This window comes from Xenopus laevis, chromosome 2S, assembly GCF_017654675.1.
Source record: "Xenopus laevis strain J_2021 chromosome 2S, Xenopus_laevis_v10.1, whole genome shotgun sequence".
Classification (NCBI taxonomy): Eukaryota; Metazoa; Chordata; class Amphibia; order Anura; family Pipidae; genus Xenopus; species Xenopus laevis.
Window position 1 is genome coordinate 135,972,310 of NC_054374.1, and position 14,888 is coordinate 135,987,197.

The 14,888-nt window shown below is 41.3% G+C and overlaps 1 protein-coding gene across 1 annotated transcript in view; it reads left to right on the forward strand.

Moving 5' to 3' along the window:
* The first annotated feature begins 10,203 nt into the window (after positions 1-10,203).
* The window catches only part of LOC108709885 (rap guanine nucleotide exchange factor 3), a 49,786-nt gene continuing 45,101 nt past the window's right edge, over positions 10,204-14,888 (forward strand). The window contains exon 1 of the mRNA XM_018250118.2: positions 10,204-11,024. Coding sequence (XP_018105607.1) covers positions 10,884-11,024 — 141 coding nt within the window. The 5' untranslated portion in view covers positions 10,204-10,883. The remainder of the gene's footprint in view (positions 11,025-14,888) is intronic.

Below are 14,888 nucleotides of genomic sequence, written 5' to 3' on the forward strand. Positions count from 1 at the left end.
ATTGCCAAGACTTTTGGGAAAATACCTTGTGGACCGACGAGACAAAAGTTGAACTTTTTGGAAGGTGCGCGTCCCGTTACATCTGGCGTAAAAGTAACACAGCATTTCAGAAAAAGAACATCATACCAACAGTAAAATATGGTGGTGGTAGTGTGATGGTCTGGGTTGTTTTGCTGCTTCAGGACCTGGAAGACTTGTTGTGATAGATGGAACCATGAATTCTACTGTCTACCAAAAAATCCTGAAGGAGAATGTCCGGCCATCTGTTCGTCAACTCAAGCTGAAGCGATCTTGGGTGCTGCAGCAGGACAATGACCCAAAACACACCAGCAAATCCACCTCTGAATGGCTGAAGAAAAAACAAATGAAGACTTTGGAGTGGCCTAGTCAAAGTCCTGACCTGAATCCTATTGAGATGTTGTGGGTATGACCTTAAAAAGGCGGTTCATGCTAGAAAACCCTCAAATAAAGCTGAATTACAACAATTCTGCAAAGATGAGTGGGCCAAAATTCCTCCAGAGCGCTGTAAAAGACTCGTTGCAAGTTATCGCAAACGCTTGATTGCAGTTATTGCTGCTAAGGGTGGCCCAACCAGTTATTAGGTTCAGGGGGCAATTACTTTTTCACACAGGTTTGGATTTCTTTCTCCCTAAATAATAAAAACCCTCATTTAAAACTGCATTTTGTGTTTACTTGTGTAATCTCTGACTAATAGTTAAATGTGTTTGATGATCAGAAACATTTTGTGTGACAAACATGCAAAAGAATAAGAAATCAGGAAGGGGGCAAATAGTTTTTCACACCACTGTATATATATATATATATATATATATATATATATATATATATATATATATATATATATATATATATATATATATATATATATATGTGTAAAGATGGAAAGTCAGTGCAGGCAGTAAGAGGGAGTAATAAAAAGTGATGCATTTTGGATGAACCTTAAAGGGATGCTGTCATGATTTTTATGGTGTAGTTTTTATTTATAAATTACACTGTTTACACTGCAAATAATTCACTCTACCATATAAAATTTCATTCCTGAACCAAGAAGTGTATTTTGTTTTAGTTTGTGATATTGGTGTGTAGGCAGAAATCTCAGGTCATTTTGCCTGGTCATGTGCAGCATTCGTTGCAACTTCGTTTTGTGAAGTCGCCTGAAGTTGCCTCATGAGGAAACGTCGGACAACTTTGGAAAACGAAGCGCCACGAGTGCCATCCTGCTCCCGATTTTTCATTCTAGCTGGCGGGCAGGTAGGGGAAGGAAGTTCGGGGATATGGTCGCCCCAAAGAAGAGGCAATTTGTCGCCAGGGCAACTAATCTCCCCGAATCTGCCCGTGTGTCTTTACCCTAAAGAGTGACTTAAGTTTATCAGCGCACAAGTCACATAACTGGGGGGCACCTGGGAAACTGACAATATGTCTAGCCCCATGTCAAATTTAAAATATTAATATTAAATATTAATATAAGAAAATCAGGTTGCCCTTTTGAAACTGTGCAATTTGTTCTGCAGAGTCCCTTAGATTCTCAGTGCCCTTCTGTATGCCACATTATGCACATACTCAGCAACATGGAGCAAAACCAGAACATAAGGCCTGCAGGAATGTAAGCAGTCACACAGAGAAACATATATTTCATAACACGCTACTATTGTACTTGTCAGTGTTTAGCAGCACTATTCACCCAAATATGAGAACTCCAGTAGCTCCATAGTTGTAGCTGAAGGAATGGAAGTACTAAGGCCCTCCCAATTTAGCTGAGTATTTAAAAAAAAAAAAAAAACACTTAGCAAATCTCTTACAGAATAGCACATCCAGCTCAGGTATGCTGCCATGCCTTTCCTTGCCTATGTGTCATCCACCAGTCATCTGAGATTTTAATCTTAAAAGAAAACCATGCATATGTGCATATTGTACAAAGAAACTTAAAGTATTCAGTGCTACACCTTAATATTAATCTCCATAAATATGCTTCAGGCAGCTGTCTGGCAACTAGACTAGGCAGGGTGACAAAAGCAGACGGCCACTGTTTTGTGATTGTATGTAAACACAAGATAAAACACTGGCTGCATTTTATAGGAAACAGAGTGAAAAGTTTCTAAATAAAAAGTTATGTTTACTTAATAAACGTTACGATGGACTGAAGAGCTCACAGTTATACATTAAAGGGATACAATGAGTCCAGAAAACAGCACTGCCCTATATGGAAACTAAACAACAAAACTTAGGGAAGTATGGTTCTGTACCAGCCCTTGGCAACTACAGCCATTTAGCCATGCAGCTATGTGCAAGACTGATTAGTAATTAATTCAGATTGTAGTTACTTAGCAGCTCAGAAACCAGTGCAATTTGCATCAGGCTTTAATTATCAGCCCCTTGGCTTCTATCACAGGTAAGCCTCTAAGCTTAGCTTTTTTAGCAGCTGCCCAGAGTACGTGTATGTCACAGACACTCTTAACAAAATCCAAGATGGTAAGTTCTTGTGACAACTTTGAAGGCTGGAATCTTTATTTTTATAAAGATGCTGAAGTTCTGCATAATATCAGTTTATAAAAGCTGGCATATTCATTTTTAGAGTTTAGTTCTCCTTTAAACACAGTAGGGGTCCTCTGCATTCCTAAGTGAATACAGACAAATAAATTCCATGGCCAAACTCATTAAAGTGGAAGAACTTTCGTTCAGCATTTTTTAGGCCATTACCTTGGCCATAACAGGTAGAATCTTGCAGTGTGACCCTTTAAATGTATAGACATAGATTTCCAAAGCACCAACAATTCAATAACACAGCTCAGCCTACACAGAGTGTTTGCTTTCATTTAGCCTTGGCAGGTGATAAAAATAATGAAATTAAAGTTGGGTTCACATTAATAGTGGTGTTTAAACTCAAAATCCTTACAATAGCCTTCATTTCCAAACACACAAATGCACTGGAAACACTGCACATTCTATTCCAAATCAAAACATGAAGAAAAATCTAATTTGTGTTATTCCTTTACAGAAAGTGAAGAAAATGGAGTATTAGGCTGTTCCAAAAAATAGCAGTGCCTGCATTCTTCTTTACAAACATTCACTGTATAAACTGAAAACTGTTTATACAGTTTATACAGTCAATATCACTGAACTAATATTTAGTTTTATAATCAGTGTTTCTGAGAACTGCTGCACATCTTTGTTACATGGAGTCCACCAACTTCTGGCACCTGTTCCACAATTCTTCTGCATTTCTTGCTTTTGCCTCAGAAACAGCATTTTTGATGTCACCCCACAATTTTTCCATTGGATTAAGTTCCGGGCATTGGGCTGGCCACTTCACACCATCAAACATCAATCTTGTTGGTCTGGAACCAGGAAGTTACTTGTTTACTGGTGTGTTTGTGGTTATAAGGTAACATGACCTCCTCAATTATTTGATGTATTGAAACCGATCCATCATCCCTGGTATGTGATAAATAGACCCAACACCATAGTATGAGAAACATCATGATGTTTGTGCCACCATGCTTCACTGTCTTCACGCTGTACTGTGACTTGAATTCATCTGAAAAACTTTCTGCGGCCCCTAGACCCAAAAAGAACAATCTTGCTTTCATCAGTCCACAAAATGTTGTGCCATTTCTGTTCTGTGTTCTTTGGCAAAACTGAACTTTTTCAGCACATCTTTTTTTCAACAATGGCACTTTGCGGGGGGGGGGGGGCTTCTTGCTTATAGCTTGGCTTCACATAGGTGTCTTCTAATTGTAACTTTAGACCTTCTGTGATCTTCCTGGATCTGATGTTGGTTTGCTTTTTTGGCTATTCTTCTATGGATTCGAATGGTAGTTTTCCATTTTCTTCCACGTCTTTCAGGTTTAGTTGCCATTTTAAAGCATTTCAGATCATTTTAGCTGAGCAGCCTATCATTTTCTGCACTTATTTATGTTTTCCCCCCTCCAATCAACTTTTTGATTAAAATACGCAACAATGTCTGGAACGACCCATTTCAGATTTTCAGAGAGAAATGCACTATAACCAGCATGCACAACATTTGCTCCTTCCTTCCTTAAATAAGGGCCTTAATTGACACCTGTTTTTTCACAGAATTAATTACCTCACTAATTGAACGCCACACTGCTGTTATTTGTAACAAGTTATTACTATTTTGAACACTTGAACAATCCTCAAATAATGATTCAATTACACATTAAACTGTTTTTTCAGGTAAGTCAGGGCCAGAACTAGGGGTAGGCAGAAGAGGCACCTGCCTAGGGCACAATCATAAGGGGGCGCTTGGCAAGTACCTATTAAACATATTGCCGCCTACCCCTATTCCGTGTTTGCTACACCTCTGTAGCTCTCCCCTCCCTCGTGCGCCCAGTCATCTCCTCCGCCTAGTCACATCCTCCCATCTTCATCACTCCCCTCCCTCCTCCTCCTCCCCGTTACCCCCTTCCTTCTCCCCCTATCCGTCACTCCAATCCCCTCCCTCTTCCTCCCCATCACCTCCTCCCCTCTCTGTCACTCACCTCTCTCCCCTCTGCTACTGCGCATGCGTGCGTTCGTTTTGACATGCCCTCGGGCGTGGGCTGTCCAGCTGGGTTGCCTAGGGTGCCCAGTCAGCTTGGCCCAGCCCTGAGGTAAGTATACACAATCACTTGGGAGTGCCTAACGTTTGGCACCCCCAAGTAAATACAGCCTTTCCTTCTCCTTGAACACTCAAGTGTAGCATGCATGGATCATTCACTATACATATAAAGCTATTAACAGGATAGATTTGCTACTGTCTCACTACAAATGCACATCCATTCTTATTGTAAGATGCTATGCAGAGCAGCTTTAAGGGTGGATTGCACTTTGGTCAATGGTATATTTACAGTCATACAGTATAATCTAAATGATCACAGGTCATGCTGGAGCAGACTATTGGAGGTTAAATATTTCTGAAGTATGTTGGACAACATCAAGTTTCCATCATTTTATCAGGATCTGCAAACATTTATTTTATGCATCTGAATGTCATAGAATGCCCTTTGATTTAAGAGCAGTGTTATGTAACAGTGAAGTCATATAAAGAATGCACTCCATTCCAAATAAGAAAGACTAGCTCTGTTCATCGGAAGTGACATTAAGTTCTACTCATCAGAGGTAAAGCTACAGAGTTATTTTTCTCTTCAGACGTGTCTGTTTGCTTCCCAAAGACAAAGCTTCAGGCGTACATTAAATGGTATTTCTTATCGCCATAGTTAATACAGGTTAATAGCAATGATAAAGTTCTACTCACAAGACAGGACATTAAAGGCTAGTTCTGAAAGCCAGAGGAAACAGGGTGGTTCAGCTATAGAGAGGCAATGTTAAAGGATAGTACTGTCCAACAGGCAGAGCACTGAAGGATGGTTTATCTATTAAGAGGCAGCATTAAGGGCGAGGTCACAAGGGGTGATATTTACAGGGCGTTTTTAAAAACGTCTGGTTGAGCGTAAATACAGTTTTTTCTCATTCCCCACAATTCAGCTTGGAAGAATTTAATTAAACTTTTGTGAAAAAAAGCCAAGCAATTTACATGCAAAATGTAGCAGGACTGATTGTCAATACGCAGCGTAAATTACGTCACCAGCAAACAGGTAATAAACCTGCACAGAGCCTGCAATGTCTAACCTCCCTTAAAACACACACAAAAGAAATATTAATGGTCACAAACGTGTTTTTACTTCCTTATTTATCTGACAAAACGTCAAATGATTTTTAGGATTCAGATTAGTTTTGGCCAGGCACTTGGATTTGTCTGAATCAGAATCCTACTGAAAAAGACAGAATCCTGGATTTGGTGCATCCCTACTAATACTAAAATTATTTTCTCCAGTATTAAAGACCATTGGGATTACCATGAAACATTCAGGGGCAGCTTTATTAAGGGTCGAATAGTAAATTAGAATTCAAGTTTTTTTCTAGTTCAAGAAGATATCAGCCGATTCTAGCCTCAATAAGTACAGTACAGTTATTGGGAAAAGTTGTATTCAGTGGGAACGGAAGTGTACAGGACAAGGCAAAGCATTTCCATTTCTTATAGCATCAATTTTGCTTTTAAAGTAGACATCTAGAAAGAAGGGAATGGAAGTTGTGGTGCAGGTTAGAATAAGGAATTAAAAAAGATTTGTACATTTAGAGAGTGCAGTAAAGCAGGCTGCTTTAGCCTATCTGCCTACGGCTGGCCTTAGAAAACTTTGTTCACATTTTGTTCTGATAATTGGTGGATTGTCAGAAATGATTACTTTGCTTTGTGATCCACCTGCTGTTGTTCACTATAGGAGGGATACTGAGAGATTGGTAAAAGTTTGAAATGATTGAGTTGTAAGTGGATGCAAATGGAGCACTATATTGGCAGTACTGACATAAAGGTCCCAGAGCAGCACTGACGCTTTTTCTGATAACGATTATATGGCTGCTGGACAATATCTGCTACTGCATTGGAAAGTGGTAGTGGTGGGGGGTAAAGGGGTCTGACACAAACTATATTACTTCCAAATACTACATGATATGGTTATTCTGTTACCATGGGATCATAGGAGAATACCGTTTGGCTGAGGCAGAACAGGCATGGACAAGACACACCCAAAATTCAAAATGACTGTGTTAAGAGATCAATCATTATTTTAGTATACATCGGTTCAGTGGTTAGCGCTTCTGCCTTGCAGAGCTGGGGTTCTAAGTTTGATTCTGGCCAGGGAGTGAATATGTTCTACATGCGCAGAAGTTCATCTATAAAAGAACTTGCAATATCTGAGGCCTCAACTGAACTTGAGTGCAGGTTTGAACATTTTACCAGGCGAGGGCTAAAAGACATGTTCCTCTTCTGATAGGTCTTCTAGGAAAGTTGGGATTCTTGCCTCAAGCAGCAGCAGCAGCACTCTGTGTGTTTCCAGGGGCGGCATAAAGTAACTCCTGGTAACTTTAAGAGCTGAAAAGTCTCATTTTTAAATTGGAATTTCAGCCCTTCTAGTGTAGAGACTGCAACAGGTACGGGGCCCCTCCTTGCCTCCCCCTCTGATGCTGAAAAATGAAGCTCACGGGACAAGGGGGAGGTTGCAACGGAAAGGCCTCTGCTGGGCAGCACACACCCCTATATTGCCCCTGTTTTGGGAGGGCTGCAGTGGCAGAGGTTACTGGGGAGACAAAATACCACAGAGCAGACCCACCCCAACCAGTCACAGCTGTATAGTAGTTATACCACTACCACTGTCCTATCAGAATTTCACTCTGACTAAATCAACCCTAAAAAAATACCAGCCTTCCTATATATTTATCTTTTCCCCCTCTTAATAACATTGGGATCAACCATCATTTTTACCGGCCAGGCTGGTAAAATACCAGCCAGGTGGCAACACCAACCCTAGTGTGTATAAAATGTGGACTGTACATGATGTGTGTACCAGGCCCATCTGTAAAAATGTTATTTTATAATATTACTAGGGTAAATAAGTGATAAAAATAAAGGAAGACTGGAATTTATTTTACAGAAAAGTTGGAAATTCCACTTCATCTAGTAACACATGGGGCTAATGGAAAAAATTGAAAATATTTTCGCATTGACAATCAAAGAGCCAGGCTACTTCTGACAGAACTACCTGTCCCTGTACAATCTCAGCAAATCACAAGGTTAAGCGCATGCACTGTAGCCACAGTGACATGTTTCTTGATATGTCTTCATAACTATGCCTTGTTGCCTGTGTGTAGCCACGCCCCTGATTCCCCTCTACAGCTGGGTTTCTTCCAGGGTTGCCAGGTTGGCGGGTTTCCAGCCAAATCGGGCTACTAATTTAAAGCCCTGGCAGGTTTTGAAAGTACAAACTTGCCAAGGTACTGATTTGGGCTACTTTTTGGGTCTTTGGCTGGTTTTTACTTTGGAAACCAGCCAAAGTTTTTTTTTCTAGCCCTAATGTGCCAAGCCTCCAACTCCCAGTGCATGTTGGGTAATGTAGTTTTTGTTTAACAATTTGCCAAGTTTATTGTAAGACTACAATATCCAGCATGCAATGGGACTGACTTGTGTAGAAGTTGGGAGTTAGAATAATGGGCTCTGTATTCTCACATTTTCCAGTTACTTTCCTCTATTTCAGACAATTTTGGGGCAAAAATCTGCTGGCCACCAAAATGTATATAGGCTAAATTTTTTACCATTATTTATTGAAATTGTATATGTATTCGGGCCTCATGGGGCCCCTATACCTCCTGATCCCCCTTCTGTAGTCAGGGCCGCCATCAGGGGGGGACAGGGGGACAAGTGTCCTGGGCCCAGGCATGAAGGGGGGGCCTGGCAGTGCTGCAGCCGAAGGACCCGAAGCCGCGAAAACAGCCGAACTCCCAAAGTAGCGAAAAGACCCAAGTCACGAAAATAGCCGAAACCGAAGTCCTGAAGCGGGAAAAGACACAAAGTCACGAAAATAGCCGAAATTGAAGTCCTGAAGCTGCGAAAAGACCCAAAGTCACGAAAGGAGGCGAAGTTGAAGTGCTGAAGCCACGAGTTCAATTCTACTGAACACCAATGTGGGGTTTTTTTTTTGTTTTTTTTTAATCCCCTGGCCACCAATGCATTATTTTAATATTCTATAGGCCGCTGCCACCAATGTTTTTTTTTTTTTTAAAAAAAATTTCGGGCCCCAATTTTTTTTAACTTGCAAGGGGGGCCCTGGCACCAATGCTTTTAAAAAAAAAAAATAATTTTGAGCCCCAATTTTTTTTTAACTTGTAAGGGGGGCCCTGGCACCAATGTTTCTTTTTTTAACTTATAAGGGGGGCCCTGACCATCAATAGCTTTTTATAACTTGTATGTGTGCTGATGTCTGTGTGGTATTTGGGCAGTATGGAGTGGGGCTTGGATGGAGTGGGGCTTGGGTGGAGTGGGCGGGATCTGGGGTGGGGCTTGGGCGCTAGTGTGGGCGAAAATGTTATTGTATGGGGCTCCGTGATTTCTAATGGCGGCCCTGTCTGTAGTTACGCCCCTGGTGAAGGGGGAGAATCTTTCCCATTTTGCTTCACGGAAAAATGTGAAAATCAGTAAAAATGGTAAAAGAAGTATTTTCACATAGATTCATTTATCTGCACATATTGTGTTATTTTGGGCTACCTTTGAAGTGCCTCTTGGCTAGTTTTGGGCTGGTTTTGTAGCTGGGTTATACAGTATATATAGAAAAATGTTCAGTGCCTATGCATTGGGCAGTGATTTTGGGATTAATTTACCCAAGCAACCGGGGCATCCAGCTGCACAAACCCCAAACTTTAAGCTCAGGAAGGCAATGTAGTGAATAGAAAAATAGTGATGGGCTGGCACAAACTGGATCACACTCCAAAAATAGATGTAGTGAAAAAGTTAGTTTATTGAAACAAAAACATCACAACAGAGGCCTTATGCGTTTCGTGCCATAGGCTAAATAAACATTTAACACACAATCATATTTAAATGAAACGTAACCAATCAGTTGCGTATATTAAACTGTCAATCCAAATTGGAGGCGGCCCTTGGAGATGGGCCTATAGTATAGGCCTTTGAAGTGCCTCGTGGCTAGTTTTGGGCTGGTTTTGTAGCTGACCTTGGCTGGTTTTGAAAATTAGACCTGGCGACTAGGGATGTAGCGAACCGCCGATAACTGTTCGCATTTTTTGCCGGTGTTCGCGAACGGCGTTCGCGAACAGTTCGCGAACTTCGAACATCCGAAAATCGTTCGATTTTAGCGATCGAATGGTCGAATGGTCGAACGATTTTGACGCGAACGCCTATTGGCGAACGTCGCGCGACGTTCGCGAACTTGCGGCGGACGCGAACAGCCGATGTTCGCGCAAACAAGTTCGCCGCCGAACAGTCCGCGACATCCCTACTGGCGACCCTGGAGTGCGCCGCGGCGGAAACAGAGAAGCACGGAACAGCAAAAAAATAACCCTCAAAAATATACATTTAAAATATGCCTGAGTGGTCAAAATTGAATTGCCACTAAACTGAATTGCAGCTTAACTGGATCATTTCAGTATTAATACAATGAAAAAGGAGTCTATGGCAAGCTGTAGGCACTGATGTGGGAGCTTAGAGTTAGACAGTGCACCTGGCCATTGTGGAGAGAGATGGAGTTTGTTTTCCTGTCAGTAATTGGTCCCTCCCCAGGCTGACTGACACTAGTCCGGGACTTGCTGCCGCTGTGGGGAATCCTGCGCACTTTCCATTGGCTGAGGCGCTGGCACACACACACTTACACACACACACTTACACACACCCTATGCCTCGGGCTTGTTGTGCTCTTTGCTCGGTTCCTACAATCGTCCCAACACACAGACAACCGCGAGGAGACCTAGTGCGTCAGTAGCGCGTATTTTAGCCCCGGGCGCTGCCGCTGACTGAACAGATCCCTCCCCGCTGCTGTTATAAACTGCGCCTTTCACTTCTCACCGGTCTCTTTCACTGCTCCTCGCTAGGGGGCGCACGTTGAAATGAATCAGCAGGGAACTCCTCAGGATTAAGGAAGAAGGAGACTTGCAGCAGGACTGGGCACAGAAACTGGCAGTCGCACCTTTTCTGCTTCAAGATGCAGCCTGAATGGCAAGGACTATGCTCCCCACCAGGCACCCTGCCCATCCACTGGATTCACCCACTTTGAATCACAATAACCCCATGCTGGGGCCACTGGATTTCTTCTGTACCTTTAAGTGGCAGTTCACAATGGCAATCTCTGCAGCAACTTTATACTCTCTTGTGCCCCCTTCTTCTTTTACATGAAGGGGCCAATATAGTGTGACCTGCAGTTGATACCACCATCATTTCTGTTGCTAATATGAGACTGACTTGCTGGGCAGGATTATTTTCCATTCTTCTTTCTCTCCCTGAACCCTCCCTGTGGGATCTGTGAATGAGAATAATCGGGCAGCAGCTGTGCAGTCCCTCTGGTATGAGGCACAGGAACAAGATGCACTTCTTCAGGACTTACTCCTATGAGATTCAGCTGGAGCAGAGAGTGGATATTCACAGCTGCATCCAAGGCATCAGATGGGTAATTATATCTTATTGCCTGTGCCACCGGCACTGTATGTTGATTAAAGAAATATTATATTAAAGGGAGGATTCGCCCTTAAAGAGAAAAATAACCTTTTTTAATATCTATCATAATATTACATAGTTACATAGTTAAGTTGGGTTGAAAAAAGACAAAGTCCATCAAGTTCAACCCCTCCAAATGAAAACCCAGCATCCATACACACACCCCTCCCTACTTTCACATAAATTATATATACCCATATCTATACTAACTATAGAGCTTAGTATCACAATATCCTTTGATATTCTGTCTGTCCAAAAAATCATCCAAGCCATTCTTAAAGGCATTAACTGAATCAGCATCACAACATCACCCGGCAGTGCATTCCACAACCTCACTGTCCTGACTGTGAAGAACCCCCTACGTTGCTTCAAATGAAAGTTCTTTTCTTCTAGTCTAAAGGGGTGGCCTCTGGTACGGTGATCCACTTTATGGGTAAAAAGGTCCCCTGCTATTTGTCTATATGTCCGAGGGTTCCTTACGGAGCAATTCATGGATGGAATTCCAGAGGTAAGGAGCAGCAAGACAAAAAAGGTTTGAGACGAGAGGTGGCCAGTGAATGTGGATGGTGTGAAAAGAAAGCTTGCTTTAAGAGGAGAAGAAAGCCAGGAATGTACAGTGAGACAAGTAAAAGAAATGTAATGAGTAGCAGAGAGTGAAGGGCTTTGAATGTTTGCAGAAGGGTTTTATATTTTATCTTCTGCTTAATAGGCAGCTATGTTAAGGATTTTAGTTGGGGTTGAATGGTTCCTTCTTAGGAGAGAGCAGGAACATCCTGGAAGTTTGGCGTTTAAGATTGATTGGAGAGGAGAGAAATGGGAGTCAGGAAGACCTGTAGGAGTAGTAGGAGATTGTAATAGTCTAAATGATATAGGATAGTGCTGTCCAAGTTCTGTAGTACCGAGGGCCAAAATTTTACTGGCCTATGTTCGGGAGGGCCGATAATGGAAGTCAGTGTTGGCCACTCCCCATTTTAAACAATGTGGGCAGTTTCAGTCTGGATCTCAGGTGTGAACAATACAGGGGATTATAGTCTGAATTTGAGGTTTAAACAATGTAGGGACCAGTTTATCCCTGTAGTGATACCTTTTAAAGTTTACATATGGTAAACAGACACAGCATCTGGGGGGCCAAAGAATGCGGCCTGCGGGCCGCCATTTGGACAGCCCTGGTATAGGACAAGGACATGGATTAGTGTTTTGGCTGTTGTTTCTGAAAAAAGGGGTGTATCTTGGCTATATTGCAGTATTGGCAGTAGTATTAATACGATAAGAGAAGGATAGAGACTGGTCAAAGATGACCCCCAAGCAGCGTGCTGAGTTAACATGGTTAATGGTCATGCCATCATTAGTAATAGTAGTAATAGTAAAAGGAAGAGATGGGCTAAATTTTACCCCATGAGCTCAGCTTTGGCTAAGTTGAGCTTGACGTGGCATTGGTTCTTTCAGGAAGAGATAGCTACTAGGCAGTCTGAGATCTGGGTCTGAACGTTAGTGGTTAGTGAAGGGGTGTCTAAATATATATGGATGTCATCGGCGTACAGGTGATATTTAAAGCTGAATGAAGATATAAATTCTCCTAAAGAGTGTACAAGGAGAACAACAGAGGACCAAGTACAGAACCCAGAAGCACCCCCACACTAAGATGAACGGGGGAGAGGATTTGTTTGCAAAAGTAACAGAGAAGGAGCACTCTCAGGATGCAGCTCTATCCTGGATACCAAGTGAATGGAGAATTTGCATTAGAACAGAATGATCAACAGTATGTACAGATAAGTCCAGGAGAATGAGAATAGTGAGTGCGTGAGATGGAAAAAGAGATAGGATGGTGATCTGCAACAGATCAATATTAAATACAGAAAGATCTAAGCTTTTATTTGAGATCAGATCTAGTAGTTTTGTATATATAAAATGTATACTCATTTATCCTGCTGTGTGTTGTGCGATATTACATACAATATTGCTGCTACATTATTTCTAGCATGCATTCTGGGATATTATGTGCCATACAATGAAGTATCCATGTCTAAGATGTCTATAATTAACCTCCCTAATGATTGCAGATAGAAATTATTATAGCTCTATTATGATATTATGTGGTTACATCACTTACATAATGCATAGGAATGCATTGACCTATGGGTAATTAAGAAGATGAAAGGTTTGGGGCAAGTTCGCATAATTGTAAAAGAGGAAAGTACATAACACTGTTTGAAACTTTGATGTTCAGAAGATTCCCATGGCACTGGGCAACTATATTGGCCATCACAGATCTAGAGCTAGAGATAATAGGATCGGTACAGCAGTAGAGTTACTAGTGACATTTTGTTAGATAAGCCCCTGGGGAAATGGGTTGTCACAATTGATTTCTCGGATAGACTCATTAATCAATATTATTTATTTGTATAGCACCAGCAAGTAACGCAGTGCTATACACTTATAACAAACAGTAATTTATAACTTTTAGCAATTTATCAAGGTTTGAAAGGGTTACAGAACAAATATAGCAACAGAGAGCCCTGCTTAAAATAGCTTACAAAGGCATGGTAGGTTACTCCTAGTTATTGCTGCCGACACACTGCTGTACTCTAGTGTGTGTCCCTGTTGGCATCTCTTGCAGCTTTGCCACAGCCCATTATACCACATCTTTGTCTTAAAAGGCAAGTATACCTTCATTTTCAGTTTAAGCCTCGCCAAAACAGCCATTATCTGACTGCAGCCTGGCCAGAGCTCCTTATCAGCTCCGACAGTGCTTTTGTTGTGTTGATACTGTATTGGGTGTGGCCGTATAAGTAGGAATGTATAGAGCACTCGTAATACAGGTATGGGATACGTTATCTGGAAACCTGTTATTCAGAAAGCCCCCAAATTACGGAAAGGCTCCCGTAGACTACATGTTATCCAAATAATCCAAATTTGTAAAAAATATTTTCTTTTTCTGTGTAATTATAAAACAGTACCCTGTACTTCATCCGAACTAAGATATAATTAATCCTTATTGAAAGCAGAACCAGCATATTGGATTTATTTAATATTTAAATGATTTTCTAGCAGACCTAAAGGGCAAGTCAAACCCAAAATAAAAAAATTGCCTAATAAAAGAAAACATAATTCTAAGCACATTTCCAGTATACATGTATTACAAATGTTCAGTACTTTTAAAGTTATTTGTGAAAACAATTGCTTTTGAAAGCAGCATATGCTTAGCTCCCAGTTGTTACTTTTTAAACAATGTTGCAACAGTCTTGTCTTACATTGTATCAACAGTCTTAGACATCAGGACAGAGAATAGAAAGAGACAAACACTGCTTTCAAAAGCAAAACATAAACAAATAACTCAAAAACCATAGAAAATTTCAAATTAATGTATATTGCAAAGTTGCTTAGAAGTATGTTTTCTTTTATTAGGCAGATTTTTATTTTGGGGTTGACTTGCCCTTTAAGGAATGAAGATCCAAATTACAGAAAGATCCGTTATCCGGAAAACCCCAGATCCTCATTATTCTGGACAACAGGTCCTATACCTGTAGTAAGAAAAAAAACTGCTTATTTTGCTTGCAGCACATATAGAAAAACAAAAGTTTGAGTGTACCATGGTCCTGTAACAGTGGATTGAAGGTTGGTGAACCCAACTATGGGGCAAATTTATTAAAGGACAAAGTGACTAACGCTGGTGAAAATTTGCCAGCGTGACGTCATTATGGAATTTCACCAATTTACTATCGGGCGCAGCCGTAACTTCGCTAGCGAAAGAGACTGACGCTGATGCTCATTTACACTCAATCGCAAGGCGGAGTTGCACTCTAGTGAAGGGACATTA